Below are 19,462 nucleotides of genomic sequence, written 5' to 3' on the forward strand. Positions count from 1 at the left end.
TAGATAAATAGATAGATAGATAATTGAAAAAGCACATAAATTTAAGTTTAACCCCATGAATACATGATTTAAGGACACGCTTTAGGCTCTTAAGAAAGAAAAGAAAGAGAGAGAGAAAAAAAACAGGAAAGCTAAAGAGTTTTGGGTCATTATACCTGCAGATTCTTCAAAAACCCCAGAAACCAAGTTTGGAAACTTGTCTGGTGCTGATTTTAATATTGTTTGCTATTGGAAAACACTGCAACAGGAAAACGCAGTTATGCAAGCAGGCAAATCATACTTTTGTATAAAGAAGAATAGCCTACATGTACAACAGTGAAGATACTCCGGTATTGTTTATTTAACTGATAAAATACAACCATAAAAAATATGTACAAGGTAGGTTTTTAAAAAGACATCAAAACAACATACAACACGTAATATGGGTAAACTATACATGCATTCCATGCAACAAATATGGTGAAAAGTAGTGTATTTATGGCATTGTTCTAGATGATTCTAGATTTACAACATATGTCTTCCTCAAATGATAAAGATCTCTTTAATTTTCAAATATCATGAAGCACAGATAAGTAAGTCGATACATGCTAAAACCCGGTACTTTTTTTAGGGCTTCACGCTGTTGGCCACAAGGGGGAGACAGCACAAAAAAAAAGACATTAAACTTGACTGGATTTTTATATAGTGCTTTGGAAGAGCATTGTATGTGTTGTTCAGATCATCACGTTTTTCTAAACAATTTAAACTGTACCAGTAGGTCCACTGAAGTGCATTCCCAAGTCAACGACTCCCGAAGACGTTTTCATCTTCTAATACAGAGGTCAGAAGACCCAAATAGGAGTTTTTATGCACATATTGAATTGTGTGCTGCTTCAGGATCCCAATGAGGTCCTCCCAGTAGAACCATGTTATTGCGGCACTAACATTTAAATTTCCGTGAGCGTGACCCGGAAACAGTCCGCCTGATTGTCGATGGCCAGGATAAACGTGTCCTCGTTGCAGTAGTGCTCAATGATGTTGTCGTCCATGTTGACCAGGATACTAGTGGTTAAATGAGAGTCAACATTCAATCAATTCCAAATGAAACCAAAACATACATGAGCTTTTTAGTGCTTTTGAGAGAATGGATTAGGTAAATGTTTACTGACCCTTTCTTGCTTTTCTTATATATTTTAGTCATCTTCTCCATAGGAACAGAATATTTGCCTGATATCTTGGGGAGGGAAGAGAGACTTTAAAATCTAAACTGCAGCTTAAACAGAAAATCCTCTGTGAGTTTCAGTTTATTTCAATTCTGTTGTATTCAATGGAGAGTAATCTGAGCTGCTACCAAATGCAGTGTAATACCCTAACACTTCTTCCTCTTAAAGCGTTAGTTTACCCAAAAATGAAAATTCTGTTATTATTTATTCATTTCATTATTATGTCGTTCCAAACCTGTAAGACTTTCGTTCATCTTTGGAGCACTAATGAAGATCTTTTTGATAAAATCTGAGAGATTTCTGTCCCTCCATTGACAGCTAAGCAACTACCACTGTGACGCTTCAAAAAGTTGATAAAGAGATCATAACCACTCGATTCATATGGATTATTTTTTAGTCCAAATTTTGAAGAGACTCGATCTGTTTTATATGATGAACAGATTTAATGTACTTTTATTCACATGTAAAATTAATCAACTCACACATCACTTTTGAGCTTCTGCAGGAACCAATGAGGTTCATTTTCAGCACGTTTGAGCTTCAGCAGGAGCCAATGAGGTTTATTCTTGTGTTACACACCATGTTTGAGCTTCTGCAGGAGCCAATGAGGTTCATTCTCATGTTACACACCATGTTTGAGCTTCTGCAGGAGCCAATGAGGTTTATTCTCGTGTTACACACCATGTTTGAGCTTCTGCAAGAGCCAATGAGGTTTCATTCTCATGTTACACACCATGTTTGAGCTTCTGCAGGAACCAATGAGGCTCATTCTCGGCACGTTTAAGCTTCAGCAAGAACCAACTAGGTTCGTTCTTGCACGTCAATCAGGTTCGGTAGATCTTCTGTTTATGTTCGCTGATCAATGTTTATATGTGAATAAAAGACTCAATTAAATCTGTTCAGCATATAAAGCGATCGAGTCTCTTTAGAAAATGTCGATTCATATGGATTAGTTTTATGATCTCTTTATGAACTTTTTGAAGGTGTCAATGTGTCAGTTGCATAGCTGTCAATGGAGGGTCAGACTCAGAAAGCTCAAGGAATCATTTAAAAAGACCCTTATTCGTGTTCTGAAGATGAACGGAGGTCTTACAGGTTTGGAACGACATGAGGGTGAGTCATTAATGACAACATTTTTCATTTTTGGCTGAACTAACCCTTTAAGAATCAAAGTGTAAATGTCATGTGCTGTGTGACACTGTACTTACTGCCTCAAGTAAACTTTTCAGTGTTGGAGACCTCAGCATCAGTGCATCAAAAACCTCATCAGTTTCTCTCCTTACGTACAGCAGGACTGCAGAAACATTATGTACAGGTATGATTATAAATGAATGTCAAAGCATTAATATAAAAGAATGGGACTTATTCTGTTGTCTCGCCATGTAAATCTCACACAAATTGCAGTAATTCATACCTCTCTTGTCCTCTCTGCTGCATTTGGCGGGTGAAGATTCATCATTCTCTGACCGGAATGATCTTTTGATGGCCAGCCTGCATGACAAATACATTATTTTATACATCTGAGATAAAACCTTTCAATGTTACAATTATCACAGCAATAACCTGATTCTACTAGTCTGATCATAATGCATATTTATAAAAGAAATAATACAAATAGGGATGCACTATTTTATTTTCATGTTATGCCCCAAAACGAGTAAGTACTGATCATTTTAAATGCAAACGTAGGCCTCATAACATTATAATTTGCATTTAGAGAGTTGCTAAAGATTACATTTAACATTGTTATTAGTGCTTTTTTTAGTCCAGTTGCACGACAGCAAAGGTAATCAAAATCTAAAAATAGGGAAACTAAGCATGCACAATTAAAAGTTGGCCAATATTTTTCCTCCATTATGATACATTTTTAAAAAAAATCTGCAGATAACCATCGCATCCCTAAATGAAAATGTTAAATGTTAGAATAAACCAGGACATTCAACGGTAATCACACTGACCCATCACTCTCCATTTCTTCAACACCAAAACTGAACACCTATACACAAAGAGAGCACAAAACATTATAGAGAATTAAACCTGCACATGTGCTACATGACAATGACATTACTTTTAAAAAGTCACTATGATCTACTTAAAGACTACACATTAATGACGACTTCCGAGCAGTCCACCCACATCAATACCCAACATTTCAGTACTGAAACAACTTTAATATGACTTTAAGAACTGCATTTATCATTGCTCCTCACCTGACCGGCTCTCTGGAGGTTGTTCAAATGGACATCGGGGATGAAGAGGACAGGCTGGGACTCCAGGTCTGTCATACTTTTGAAAAGTGAAATATCTGGCCTCTTTTGAGGCAAATTGGCAAAACTTCCTCTCTTGCCTAACAAGGTGAAACAAAACCAATTACTAAAATGCTGACAAAATCATATAACATATATTGATGAGACACAGTGGACAAAAAGGTCATAGACATAAGAATATGACAAAAAAAGTTAGCACTACAGGTTTTTACCTAATACGTGACGACTATATGAAGAGCAGCCATGGAACTCTATTTGCGTTCTGATTGGCTGTTTTAATGTAACTTCCACAGCCAATTGATTTCACATATCCATTTCTAGGGAGCTTTATAACCATGACTCAACCAAAGATATACCCTAACTGCGCACTTTGACAATTCTAGTTCTCCTGACATTTTTTTTATCTGAGTAAAATGTATGATTCATGGACACATCATCTCAGGATAATAGCACCACATGTTCGGGTTTGTATAAATTAATGTTTGGTTGACTGACAGAACTCTCACCATCATGACCATGGCCGACAGTCTGACCTTTGACCCTCTTCCGGAGCTGCTTTTTCTCCTCATCCCGAATTTTTCGCTCAGCTCCCTGTAGAGAAGAGATGAGTTTGTGTTATCATACTGTCTATTATTGTTGTTCAGGGCCGCCTACGTATGGCTAAAACGTAGCATTTTCAACTGCGAGAGACGGTCTGGCAGAAGCTAGATATTTTACTTTAGATTTTTCTTACAAAACCCCTCGATTCGCTTCAGAATTCCTTTATTAACCCCCTGGAGCCGTGTGGAGTACATTTATGATGGATCAAACTCAAAGTTCAAACTCACCTGCCATTATAAAGCTTGGAAGCGTCTAATTGTGTTTATCCGAAATAATAAAGTCATATACACCCAAGATGACTTGGGTGAGTAAATCATGAGGTAATCTCCATTTTAAAGCGAACTACAATTTTGGCCACCCCTGAAATGGGTCAAACCACTGACATTACCTGAGCAGTTGCAGTGCATATGCTGGAAACCCCACTGACTCTCTCAAGCACATATGAATTTATCGCATGGACGAATCAAGAACATAATGTGAGTGTCTAAAATGTATGTGCACAGATCAGCAGAATGATAAAGTTTGCCCTCTTTTTAAACAAACATGCGAAGCAAACTGTTTGCAGAAATAACCACAACTTTAACACAACATGAGTGTGTGGTTTATCTGTCAGATGTGTGTGAAAGTAGCGTTTGTTACAACATAACAGTATACTCTCTCTGCAAATTTTCTTTCAGAATCATAATTGGCTGGTATAAAAACAAAAAAACAAACCTTACGTTATGTGTTTTAACATTTTCAGCATACACAAACGAAAACACCACTATTTACTATTAAGTGAAAAAAGTGAGTTTAGGATTGGTTGGGAAAGTGAATGATATATAGGGTAGTGATATATATGTAACATCACTAAAAAAGAACCAACATGATATTACAATGTACAAAATTATACTTATAAATAAAATTCAATTAACCAAGATGAACAAATGAATGAAAAATATATTCAAGATACCCAAGTTAGAATCTAGTACATATTAACTGTGTAAATAATGATTACAACTTTTTTATAAAGCGTTTGGAATCCTTAGTTTAGTATATCATGCAGCATATCCACACTACATGTTAGTCACATAATTACAGTGACTACAGGAAATGGCAATGACAAACACAGGAAACTGTAACTGTGGGTACTTTTTGTGTAACTTGTGCATGTGACATGACTTGTGACAGAAATGCAGGTATATCTGAGCAAAAACAAAATCTCACTGACTCAGCACCAACCTTGTCACAGAAGACCTTGATCTGCGAGTAGGCTCTGTGGATGGGTCTGTTACTCCTGTTATTATAACTGTAGGTGTCAATCTGGATCATAAGTGGAAGACCTTTGACTCCCTTCTGTGAGGAGAAATCTGTGCTCAGACAGTTCACCGTGATGAAAACCTGGAAACAAAAATAAGATGCATACAAAAATTTGACAATGACAAAACATGCATTTCGGAGCTTGAAAAGGTCAAGTGCGGTTAGGCAATCATGTCTTATTATCTTACTATCTTCTTAAGGCATGGCCTTCTAAAAGTGTGGGAGAGATTTCTCAAATGTCTCAAGACCTTGCATTTTCCCCCATTTTTGTGTTTCGCTGCACTTCTTTTGAAGTGCCAGCTAATATGCCCACCTTGCAATTTTTTTTTTTTAAACGCAACAGACCACAAAAAAGAAAAATGATTTTTTAACTTGAATCAGGGGGCACATGTATAAAATGCTTATACAAGCTGTAAAGATGTGCTGCAACAGTCCAGAACTAGCGCTATTGGTTCAACCAATGGTACAATTCTAGGGGGCGGGACTCTCTGTTTAGCCAATGGGAGACAAAGGGAGTGTTTGGTAGTGAAATTACACACCTGAACTTCATTTCGTTACAAACTGTCTGATTAATAGACTGGTCCTGAATAAAAAGATATTATGGGATTGCCTCCATGAATGCAGAAAAATGGCAGTTTTCCTTTTAAAATCGTCCTAGCATTTATTTTATTTTTTTATCTATCCGGCTTCTTTGCAGACATATCCTTCTATCAGTCGTGAACTTTAATATGGAATAATCTTCTGTTGAATGATAAATCTTAAAATAAAATCTCTAAATGGCAACTAAACAACCACATAACTTCATTGTGTGCCCGTCTACGGTTTATGCAAATAGTAAGCGGAACGAAATTGATTTTGAAATATTCCCAACTGTAACCTGTTTTATGCCAATACATCAAGAGACACTGGAAAAACGACTGTTGAAAGATGAAAGCTGGCAAATCTTTCAGCCCGAGGTGAAAATAGTTTCCCACTGACGGTCTCCCGTCCTTTCATGTCTGTGCCTGTAGCTGTTGTTTCATAGAAGAGCTTGTTGTTCAATGTTATGAGAACCAGTTACTTTCTCAGGGCCACGTGATCAATTCTGACAGGAATCCGTTAGCAAACGCTTACACGGACAAATCTTTCACAACAAATCTTTCTAGTGTGGGCTCTGTCTTTCGGTGTGAATGAGCATGTGGGCGCATGCGAGCAAATGATGCCTGAACAAATACAACGTATCACTGAAATCTTACAACATCCTTCTACACTATTAAATCATCATTAGTCGGCATGTAGATGTGTATATTTTTGCTAACTTTATCAATGATATTTAGAAAACGCCTTAATTAGGAAACTTTAGTCTTCTATTAATTCTTCCACTGGTTATTATAATTACATATCAGACTACTTCAAAAGCCCAATTTTAAAAGACAAATATTGACCAAGCACTTGCTGGACCTCCTCCCTTGAGTGCGCACTTAAAGTAAGCTTGTGAAGCACTGGAACTAAGAAGGAAAAATCCTCCTACAGTGAATACAGTAAATGCTGCAGGGAAGAGGAGGAGAAGGAAGTTATCAAACTTCAGCTTGACCCACACACAGCTGTCTTAACATCCAGGTTAAAACTGAGAATCAAAACTGAAGTCTCACCTTTGCCTCTTCATTGACGTCCCAGGTGAAGGACACAGCGTTGTATGCGATTTCCTCAATGTTGCCGATGGTGTTAAAGCTCTCTTTATAGTCAGCTGAGGGGTGAGAATGAGTTGAGAAAACATTCAATTAATTAAGATTCAAAATTAAAATGATTACAATATATATTTAAGGCCTTAGTATATATAGCGTACAAATGTCTTAGGCCATATAAAAAAATCTGCTCTTATTTAAATGAATAACAATAATAAACACTGAAATGAAATGAGCAATGGCAGTAAGTCACTCATCATTTTTTGATTCTCCGTAATTATTCTTTTTGCATGTCTTAAATGACACACACAGGTGGAATAACACTGGTTATCTCTTCCTCACAGCACTTGTTAGTGGGTGAGATATATAAGGGCATCAAGTGAACAATTTTTTCCTCAAAAAAAGGAAAAATGGGCCAGCGTAAGGATTTGAGCGAGTTTGACAAGGGCCAAGTCTCAGTGGTCAGGATCTATCAAAAGTGCTCCAAGGAAGGAACAGTGGTGAACCGTCCATAGTGGTGAACGGGCGACCAAGGCTCACTGATGCACGTGAGGAGTGAAGGCTGACCGGTGTGGTCTGATCAAAGAGACGTTTTTTAAAAGTCTGAGGTTACATGGTAAATCGGGGATATCTAGAACATTTTTTATAAATAAATTGAATAAAATTACTAAAACGAGTATAGCATAAATATTATTAGTACAGTCCCTGACAAAAGTCTTGTCGCTTGTGTACAAATTGAGCTAAAGTGCCGCTGAAATATATTTCTAATCAAGATTTTTTTTACAAGAAATGGCTCATTTTAATCCCACCAGCTTTTGTGATAATGTTTCAGTGAAAAACTAAACTTTCAAAAAGTATTCTAATATTCACAGCTTGGTAAAGCCCATTGAGTCAATTTTTGCAAAGACATAAGTGTTGTCACCTTGTCATATGAGCTTCACCTGTGACTAATAATGGATCAATTAGGTCTCAAGTGTGTATAAAAAGAACCCCAGTACACTAGACCTTCACATCAACTGCAACTAGACCTCTGCAAACATGCCTAAGATTCACCCTGAGACTAAAGTTTTGATTATCAAGAGGCTGAAGACCAGATCAACTGCTGATGTGGCAGACACCTTCAATGTGTCTCAGCGTCAAGTACAGAGAATAAAAAAAAGATTTGAAGAGACTGGAGACGTTTCTGACAAGCCCAGGTCAGGCAGACCCAGCAAGACAACTGCTCGAGAGGACCGTTTGTTGGCTTGAAAATCCAAGGCCAGCCCATTATCCACTGCAGCAGAGCTCCACGAGACCTGGTCACCTGAAGTCCCTGTGTCAACCAGAACAGTTTGTCGGATTCTGTCTCGAAATGGCCTCCATGGTCGAATCAGTGCCCAGAAGCCAGCACTAAACAAAATACAATTGAAAAACCGTGTGGCATTTGCCAAGGCCCACAGCCTACTAAAAGGATGGACGCTGGAAAAGTGGCAGAAGGTGGATTTTTCAGATGAATCTTCTGTTGAATTACACCACAGTCGCCGTAAATATTGCAGGAGACCTACTGGTGCCAGAATGGATCCGAGATTCACCCAGAAAACAGTGAAGTTTGGTGGCGGAAAACTCATGGTCTGGGGTTACATCCAGTATGGGGGTGTGCGAGAGATCTGCAGGGTGGAAGGCAACATCAATAGTCTAAAATACCAAGAAATCTTAGCTACCTCTTATATTCCCAACCATAAAAGAGGCCAAATTCTGCAGCAGGACGGTGCTCTATCGCATACTTCCATCTCCACATCAAAGTTCCTCAAGGCGTAGAAGATCAAGATGCTCCAGGATTGGCCAGCCCAGTCACCAGACATGAACATCATTGAGCATATGTGGGGTAGGATGAAAGAGGACGCATGGAAGACGAAACCAAAGATCATTGATGAACTCTGGGAGGCATGCAAGACTGCTTTCTTAGCTCTTCCTGATGACTTCATCAATAAATTGTATGAATCCTTGCCAAACCGCATGGATGCAGTCCTTCAAGCTCATGGAAGTCATACAAGATATTAAATTTGGATCTCACAGCACCACAACTTAATTTGCTGACATATTTTTGTATTTGCAGTAAATTTGTTCAATTTTTGTATAGGCACCACAACTTTTGTCTTGCCAAAATTTGACCTTTCTGTCTTGATTAAATGATAAATATTTTTTCTGTGAAAATTATTTATTTCAGTGCATTAAACATCATTTGGGAGGGTTTTAGCTTTTCATATGAGCTATTTCTAACACCAATGAATTAATTAAAAGTCAGGTTAATATCAGGTATTTCTAGAAAATAGATAAGTGACAAGACTTTTGTCAGGGACTGTATAAGTAAAGTATAGATTTATCAAGTTATATTTAGATTTTAATAATTTTAATATATAGAATTTAAGATTTATTTTAAATTAAATTGTTTTATTTATTCTGATTTTTTTAAACAAGAAATTGCATGATGTAAATAAATATTTAGTATTATTTTACATATTTTTATTATAGTATAAACATTATATATAAGATGATTAAGTCTCCTATCACGTTTGTCACCATTTGAACTCCTTTGTGCAAAGTCCAGTTAACTGAAACACAATCTCAAATCACGGATAACATGATCGTCAGGTTTTGCCAGTTTGAGTGCTGCTCATATTAAAGCAAACGGTGGACATACCAAAAAAAGAAATTCATGTCAGTTTACAAGTTCAACTTGTCACTCAATAGTTATGCTGATAATATTAAATACAAAATGCAAAATTTTGCACCTCACTGTATTTTTAAACAGCATGAAGACAAGATAAATGTGAGAAAGCATTTTCATGTATTACCCTGAGTAAAGTATGTATATAATATGCAAAGCTGCAAACAAATGTAAGCACTTCAGGTTATATTCAGAGTCATTTAAGATTCAAAGAAGCAAAAAACAAAAACCGAGACAAATTCTGACCTCAGACGCGGCGTTCTATTACACGCTTTACGATTATGACATGTTACCTGCCTGCTGTGTAAATACAACTCCGCTTAAATGTATGGCAGATGTTACTCAAGCCTTCCGTTTACAAAAGAGCAGGACCCTTTCCCAAGCCCCCATTTGTCTGAGGATTCACCCAAACGGTTAACGCTCCTATTCAAATCCCGATCTTCAGCCTCAGGCACTATGAAAAATCCCTGGATACTGTTATTCAAATCAGGACAACATCAGGATCAGCAGATCGGGTTTCTTTTTTCCAAAATCATGCCCAAACCACGTCAGGTTGCCAGCTGCCACGGAGAAGACCATCACAGTGCCCCCCAGGTGTCAAACCCCCCTCCCTCCTTTAACCTGACCCCCCCCCATTGTCCTTCTATTTCCCAACTGGGAGTTATGATGGAATACTTTGCCCTAAGCATTGTGCTAAAGTTGCAGACCCTTTTTTTAGGATACACCTCAAATAAAGTCAATGAAGAAAAAGATGAACAAAAGAAGGGGACTCCAGTTATCTGGTATCCCAGTGATACAGACACAGAGAATAAAAGAGGAAAAAAAGAATAGCCTATAATGATGCACACACAGAGTCACACATACAAAGACACACCCCGAAACACTGGGCAGGTCATTCTTAAGGCACGGTTATATCAATAGTTGAAATTGAGCCATTTTAATAGGAATCCACACTATTAGGCCGCCTTAACTACTATGTACTTACATCAAAGAATAAGTACAGTGCGTTCATATTGTCAAATACGTTTGCTCATATTGAGGTGGGATACGGGCAAAGTTAAGTTAGGGACAGGTGTGGAGGTATGGGTAAGTTTAAGGGTAAGGTTAGGTGTAAGGGAAGTGCAAACTGTGTAATTATAAATGTAACTACAGAAATTAATTACAGACGTAATTACATACAAGTATTTTTTCAAATGTAAGTACAATGTAAAAACATGTATGTACACAATAAGTGCAATGTATCAAATGAGTAATTTAAATGTTAATACATAGTAGTTAAGGTATATATATATATATATATATATATATATATATATATATATATATATATATATATATATATATATATATATATATATATATATATATATATATATATATAACGTGGGTCCTAATGTTTCCTTCCTCAATATTTCTCTCGTTTCCGTACATATATCTGAACATCCTTAAATAAAGCAGAGAAACAAAATTACTTAAAGGGATAGTACACCAAAAAATGTAAATGTCGTCATCATTTACTCAACCTCAAGTTGCTCCAAAGCTGTATGAGTTTCTTTGTTCTGTTGAACACAAAGAATAGATTTTGAAGAATGTTGGTTATCTAAGTTGACGGTAGCCATTGACTTCCATTGTAAGAAAATAAAATACTATGGAAGTCGATGGCTACCGTCAACAGTCTGGTAACCAACACTCTTTATAATATCTTTTGTGTTCAACAGAAGAAAGAAACTTGTACAACAACATGAGGGTGAGTAAATGATGACAGAATTTTCTTTTTGGGGGGAACTATCCTTTCAAAATATTAAGACTTGTTTTCTGAATTGCTCAAAATGAAGTGATACATAACATAAACAAGTACATAACATAAACTTCATTTAAAAGGGAAAACAATGTGTTTTCTTACCACATTGGCAGATATTTTTAGTTTTAAGCATAAATTACCCTAATTTTGACACCTTTTTCAGACAGCAAGACTTATCTCATGTAATTTCCCTTCTCATGTAATTGTATCTTGATTTAACAAAGTTTATATATTTGTACTGGACAAAAATATCGAGGCAGATCATTTTGTTGGAGTGCGTGAGGAGCAAAAGATTTCAAAAAGGTTTAAGTTGGTCTCGCAGATTCATCGTGACGCTTGGTTTGAAAGTGAATTCTGTATCAGCTGTACTGATGACAATGAGCAAACAATATTTTTGCCCATTCAGAAGAAATTAGGCAAGAACGTGCATGTTCAAAGTGTTTTTTGACCTTGGATGCATGTAAACCAGGGGTGTCCAAACCCGGTCCTGGAGGGCCACTGTCCTGCAGAATTGGGCTCCAACTTGCCTCAACACACCTGTCTTGAAGATTCTGGTACTGTATGCCTACTAAGACCTTGATCAGCTGGTTCAGGTGTGTTTACTTTGCAGGACAGTGGCCCTCCAGGAGCACCCTAACCCACCCTTGATGTAAACGTATCATAGGAGACCTCCAAAACAAAGTTAGAGACGTTTAAAATAGCACAAGGGGACATATGTAAAAGATATAAATAAAGCAGGATCTCACCTATGTCAAGGACTCTCTGCTTGGCCGTGTGCTGACGGGTGTGCCAGTAGTTCCAGTGTTTTAGCTGCTCATCTCGACACTTATCCTGTCCAAACACCACCATGACTACACTCTGAGAGAGACAAGAGTTTGGTTACAATGGTTCTGGGGGTCCTTAATATCAAATATGGTACAGAGCTTGTCACGGTAACAGCCGAACTCACCCGCACTTTACTGATGGGATGACGAAGGCCCTTGTTGGCCCCGGTCTCACGGAGACTGATGCCGTAGAACTGACCTTTGTTCAGATAGATCATTGGGCCCTCACCGGCCTTCTCACGGACAGAACGACTCGCTTCTATATTGTACTGGAACATGTCTCTATAGGAGAGGATTGGAAAACTTTTGTGTGAGTAAAAAAATTTAGAAAGAAAAAACACTTTGATTGTCCTTACGCTAACGCTACATCACTGACACAAGGAGATAATTAAAAGCAAGTCTTTTGGCACAAGTTCATATGCTACATGATTCAATATGATAAAAATCATATACAAATAATTTGTATGGCAATAAATCAGACAAATGATCTTGAACCCACTTTACTTCACTTTTCCATTAATCACTTGCATCTTTTTGTATACAGTAGGGCAACATTTGTTAAATAATTGTGGGAAAAGAAAGATGTGCAGTTGTTTTGTTATAGGTGGCCACGGTTTTGTAATCAACCTAAACATTTTTTAGATATCTAATATTAGCCAATATATTGGCTTTAACATATAAATATTTAATATAATCAATTATTATCAATAATGATCAGTGTTGTCTAAATGATGCATCGCTCTTTTCAAGCAGGTTACTAGAAAATTAAATTATAAGAGAGAGTCTACAGAGGACCACTGCTGTTAATTTAATAAAATGAATAAAATATCCAAAAGTTATGCCATACCTCTTGTGAAATGTCTCATGAAGTGTGATAAGGATTTTTTCATTCATGACAGAACAATCATGGCTCTAAAATTGCAGGCTTTAATACAGAGATCCGTATTACTGTGATTCAAATGTATTTTTGCAGAGAATTTTAAAAACTAGAAATAATTTAAATGGATTCAATAAAAAAAGATCAAAGATTTATTAAATGGATCAAAAGTGACAGTATAGACTTTAAGGATATTACAATGTTGCAATAATTTCTAATAAGTTCTAATCATCAAAGAATGTGTCACTATACTAATCTGAAGGATCATGTGACACTAAAGACTGGAGTAATGATGCTGAAAACTCAGCTTTGCCAACACAGGAATCAATTATATTTAAAAATATATAAAAATAAAAAGTTATTTTAAATACACAATATTGCTGTTTTTACTGTATTTTAATTTGAATATTAATTTTGTTGAGCATAAGAAAGCATTAAAAAAAAATCTTACAGACCCCCAAATTTTGAATGGTAGTGTAAATAGAGATTAAGAGTTGCTGTACTTACACTCGTGGATGTTCCTGGCTGAAATGTTCAGCCACTACTGTGGCGGGCGCTCTGTACTTCTGAAAAACAGTACATGACAGACGTGTGAGCGTACTGAAGAAACAAATCAGACTAAACTGCATTACATAGGATCCCTGAGATGTATAATGGCCTGTAGCTTCCATTATCAGTGATTGTCATAAACTGCCAGAAAGCTCACCATAGTCTCCTCAGGGTAGGAGTCCTCGTAGGTGCTACTATCTGGTGTACTGCACTGCTCATCCTTCATGTATCCGTCATGGCTGGCGCTCGCTGAATCCTGTAGAGCCGAGTGGTAGTGCATGCGCTGATACTGAAGCCCCTGATGCTGGTGATGGTTGGAGAATGACTGAGCATAAACCTCAGCCTTCACAGTGGCCACAACACCCTCCTCGACCGGCATCGTATCGAACAGGTCCTGCTTACTTTCTGCACCGTGCATGTCTGTATTCAAGGACAGGTTGACTGGACGTGACTTCAGGACATGAATACGATTCTCTGTGGACTCAAAAACATCTTGACCGATCCGACTGAAAGAAAGAGGTCAGAAATCAAAGGGGTTAGTCCAATTTATTCCAGTCGGAACATGGATTTTGTTTCCATTTATACCTGGAAATAAAGGTAAAAATTAAAACAATTAAATGAATGGCCTAAAATGAAGGAATATATAAGATATAATGATATAAATAAATGCAAGCAAATTATTTAGTTGCTACTACCAAAGCACAAGATGGATCATTCTCCACTCATGCTGGATTTATGGATCACCAATATGTTCTGAAGCTCATTTCAGTTCAACCTTTGACTCAAACTGCTACGCTTATATGCGTGCGTGTTTGACTGACCTCTTCTCATGATCTTCTGGAAGTTTGGGTACCGGTAGGAGCCTCTTCTCTTTAGGAACCTAAAGGAAAATGAGATGGTATAATATAACTTACAAATAAAATGTAAATATTTACACCCCTAACAGGGGGCACATTGTCTTCTTAAAGGGATAGTTCACCCAAAAATGAAAAACTGCTTTTAATTTTCTTCAGTAAAGAAGATTTTTAGATGAAACTGTGGTCCGCTGAGTCAATGGGTTCCATCAGTGAGATAAAAAAAAACATGCAGACAAAAAATTAATAACCCTGGCTCTTGACGATACATTGAAATCTTAAAAAGCGAAACGATTGGTAACTAAACATTATTTACAACATTATTACCTCTAATCTACAGCCACTGCAAATGTTCCTGAGGCTGTTTGTTTACTACAGAAACGGAGGGCGCATTCACCAGCAATATGAACGTCTAAACGTCTGGAGTATTTTACCTCAGCTTACACGAGGTCACTCCCGCACATACATAATTACGTGACAGGAAGCTCGCGCTGCAGACTCTCGTGAACGTGCTGACCGTTTGCCAAGACTCTGGATTAGAGGTAAAAATGCTTAGTTCCTTGCACTGACCGATCATGTAGCTTCTTAAGACCATAACGGAACGCCAGGAGCCACGGGTATTCATATTTTTTTGTCTGCATAAGTTTTTTAAATCTTAGTGTGATGGCACCCATTGACTTCCATTATATGAATCAGCAAGAACCATGATTTAAAGCTGCACTATGTAATTTGTCCTTAGGTTAGAGGGCGCCTATTCAAAACTAAGCCGTAGTTTGATGACGCCAAGTTTGAGCGAAGTATCCTGGGACATGTGACTTCACCTCACAGCCGGTGGAAAATAGGACTCCGGCAGAAATCACGTTCATGGATGAGGTTATTAACGTTACTGTAGTATGAAGCAGAGCAGGACCGAGTGTTGAGGAGCTGAGCAAGACCATCGGAGGTATTGTTACACAAACACATGCCTCGCGAGCGACGGGACTTTTATTATGACGGGACAGAGTCTCGGCCGCCATTTCCGCTTTTGTGGACATGAGTATGAGGTAACGCAGCTCGGTTTATCATATTAGATACATTTAAGTGTCTTTAAAATGATGTTATGACGTTACTCTCAGCGGCTACTGTGACACTTGTTCACATCGCTAAGAGTAAAGCGTTTCTGCAGAATAAAACTGAAAACCGAGGGTAACGCAGATATGACGCAATTGACAAGCGACTCTCTCAGACGTCCCGGGTCCTTGGTTAAAATGGCAATTTTCTCACAATTTACAAATAATTGGAAACATTATTTGGAATATATTGTAAGAACTCAACTGAACAAAATATATAACACTGGCCTAGTGGTCTTTGGATATTTTACTGCAAAAATACGACATAGTGCACCTTTAAGCTGTTAAGATAAATATTGATTAAGGCTTTGATTATGAATTTAATTAGGATATATATACACACAGGTATATTAAAGCGGCAGTGGATTTCAGAATCGCCCTTTCAAAGATAAAAATCTTTAGCGTTCCACTGAAGAAAAAAGTCACTTACATCTTGGCTGGTCTGCGGGTGAGTAGATCAACAGCTAATTTAATTTTTTTTGTGAAATATCCCTCTAAATATAAATATAACTCTAATGCATTACAGATGACCTCTGACCTTATAGTAATCATAAAGGATTCCCAGGGCAGCCACACTATCCTCATCTCCATTAATGCTCATCATGGCCTTGGTGGCAGCGGTCAGGGGATTCTCTAAGTAAGATTTCCATGCCTCATCTTCACTCGTGAAGGCACGGCGTGATGGAATGTTCATCTCATTAGGGACCACGACCACCAGACGCTTGCTGTAAAATACATGGCATTTTAAAAAGAGGGCACATAAAAGGGTCTAGGTACAGATATGATGATCTGTATATAACACACACAAGATTGAAGATATACATTCACCAAATAATCTAAGGCATAGACAAACAGGCAAAATATCATACAATTAATGTAATAAATAAAAGAACAACAGGCTTGATCCCAATAATACCATCTCTCTCTATACCTTAGGGTTCGTGAAATTTACAAAGGGCTTGAGCACACAACTGAAATTCCCAGCACTATCCTTTTACATATTCAACACAACTGCTTTTTTTTCTGTGGGACAATGGACTATATCCTGCTGGATATTGATACTACAGTGAGGAAAGGGTTGCATGGGAGGGGCTGTACAAGGATGTTAGCTAAAATAAGCCACCTGCCCCAACCCACCGTTACAGTTGTTCGACAGCAAACAAACACAAACAGAAGAGGAAAAGAAAAAAACACTTGTTCTGTCTTATTGCAGTGTATATGGCTTGGAACCCCTTACTCTGGAAATCCCCTAAACAATATAATAACATATATTTATATAATTCATTCATTAAACATTAATAATAATAATTAAATTCGCATTTATTTGTATAGAATTCGTCATACTACATATCGTTTCAAAGCAGCTTTACAGAAAAAGCATCAGTGTAGCTACATTGCAATTTAGAGCAATCTGTTAATCAGATAACAATACATTGGGAGTTCCTCCTTTTGGGCCTTTTCGGTTTTCTTTGTAATAAAATGTAATAAAATAACCACCGGAACAAAGCATACTAAAAAAATGTACTTTGCATTTTATCAAACGAAACAACCTGCTACGGTGACATGACGTCACATATGAAGATACAAAACGTCATGAAATCTCCCAGTCTAAAAACATGTTGCTATATAATGTACTCAAGTTTGCAATTTCTTAGATAGCATTAGTGTTTACATTGGCGACTTACTTTTCCTCCTGAGCCATGTGCAGTGCGGGGCTCCCACAGTGAAACTGGACTTTCAGGTCGGTGAAGATGTGGCAGGTGAGTCGCAGGGAACGGCTGAATGAAAACTCGGACTACAGGTCAAACAACTTCTCGCATCCGACTCTCATTACAGCATCCTCCGTCTGTTCCGCACAAAGGAGAGCAGCCAAACATTCAGGATCAAGCGGTAAATTGTGTTAATTCTAGGAAGTTTCAAGGTGACTGTAATTGGGAGCAAGCAAAGGTGCGCTCTCGTTACCTGGAGGAGGTGACGAACCAGCCAATCCACACGAGGCTGCTTTGATTCGGAGATGGTGATTGGCTGTATAGTAGAAAGAAGGCGTGGCGGCTCTGCCTGCACGTTATCTACTGTTAAAATGCGTCTGAAATAGAGAATCCAATTCTGTTCGTGGGAATTTTTAATAATTGCGCAATTGCATATTACTAGAGAGGCGTTTTTAATGGCAAATTTTTAAATGTTACTTAAACCTCTAAATGCTGAATGACTGGAGAAGCTCAGCAAGGAGAGATTTTTTAGGTCTGTAGGGGCTACTGTACATAATACTGACGGATGGCAGAGCTGTCTAGCCTGTGTATAATGAAATATGACTTCTGTTTCCATTGAGTTGTTCCTGTTGGGAAAGGGATTGTTTGTTCACATTTAGCCCTCTGTCTGGGCTTATCCAAATACAGCTATTGTTGACCAGCAGACTGCTATTTGTTTGTTAGGGCTGCAAATAAAAGTGTCTGTTAGACTAACAGGTGTGGCTCAGTTTTAAAGGCTTCCAATGTGCTCTTTCTTTGCTTGGATCGGGGGATCTGGGATTTGGCCGGCCTGGGCTCAGCTCATACCGATTATTAAAAGAAAAGAAAAAAAGTTTTATTTTTTAAAGAAACTCAGTCATATTTTTAAGTGGTATGTACGTGACAAATCACAGATGAGCAGGCTTCAACAAGACTAGAAGTGAGGTGAAATGATGACCTACCGTTGTCAGTCATGGGAACCGAAACTGACACCTGAGTGCACAACATTTCATAATTTTCACCAATTTAAGACATTTAGAGAGAGGGGGGCATAATAAATGTATAATCAGCCTGTTTTTCATAGTTTTAAATAGCTTGTCTCGTTCTGCTATGAATAAAAACCAACAACAAACACTCAGTTCTGCTTGATCCGCATCATCATCACACTTCATGGGACATTTCACAAAAGGTGTGGCGTGCCTCAAAAGAAAAATAACCTGTTTTGACCTGGAGAAACGCTTCAGCTTCTACCTGTCTGACAGGTAACGATTCTGCTTTGTTAGCAAAATGTGACAGTAATTTATACATCACAAACACACACACTGAATTGACATATTTTACCAGTCGCACCACTACAATAAATGCAGACTTCTGGAGAGAATTTGTATGCAGTATTCGCATGTTTTTTGTCTGTTAATTATTATATCATTCAAAGGAAGAAAGAAAACGTATGCACCAAACTTTTTATGGTTATACATACCTTCTGTCACTACCATAATATAAAATTTGGTCAAGCAAATGTACCCTTAATTGAAATTTGATGGGAAAATATCAGGGAGCAATTCAGGACTAACCCTGCTGACTCACATGATTCTCATGATGTCATCTCTTGCCTGAGCATGAGAACAAGGCCCGCCCCAGTGTCCTGCTACAGAAACCAGAGAGTTCACAACAGCAGACATGTGCCTCTAGAAAATACAAAAACTATTTCATATTCTCTATCCATCTATCGCTCCCTGTGAACAAATGTTAATGCTAAAGCCAAATTGTATAAATATAAGGGTTTCAAGCCAGTTATTTGAATCTTTTGCTGTAGTGTGTCAGGAAATATCAGTTTACATTTCTAAACATTCCTTTTGCCTTTAATTGTAATAATCCAGTGAGATTTTGTATGCACAAGGACGGAGTCTGACAACAGCCGATGTACTCCACACTGAGATCTGGTCTCACCATCATCAAGTCTATCTTACATGAAGAAACAG

The 19,462-nt window shown here is 37.7% G+C and overlaps 1 protein-coding gene across 1 annotated transcript; it reads right to left on the reverse strand.

The window, feature by feature from the left end:
- Positions 1-316: 316 nt before the first annotated feature.
- grhl2a (grainyhead-like transcription factor 2a) lies at positions 317-17,711 on the reverse strand. The gene is made up of 16 exons (XM_067449775.1): positions 17,439-17,711; positions 16,292-16,478; positions 14,612-14,670; positions 13,948-14,296; positions 13,749-13,807; positions 12,490-12,646; positions 12,287-12,398; positions 7,000-7,094; positions 5,291-5,449; positions 3,976-4,060; positions 3,413-3,549; positions 3,161-3,198; positions 2,617-2,693; positions 2,411-2,496; positions 1,149-1,213; positions 317-1,041 (listed from the first exon to the last, which is right to left on the reverse strand). The coding sequence occupies exons 1-16, from the start codon at positions 17,453-17,455 to the stop codon at positions 927-929; spliced, it is 1,797 nt and encodes a 598-aa protein (XP_067305876.1). The 5' UTR covers positions 17,456-17,711; the 3' UTR covers positions 317-926.
- Positions 17,712-19,462: the final 1,751 nt, after the last annotated feature.

Source organism: Pseudorasbora parva, chromosome 7 (assembly GCF_024679245.1).
Source record: "Pseudorasbora parva isolate DD20220531a chromosome 7, ASM2467924v1, whole genome shotgun sequence".
Lineage (NCBI taxonomy): Eukaryota > Metazoa > Chordata > Actinopteri > Cypriniformes > Gobionidae > Pseudorasbora > Pseudorasbora parva.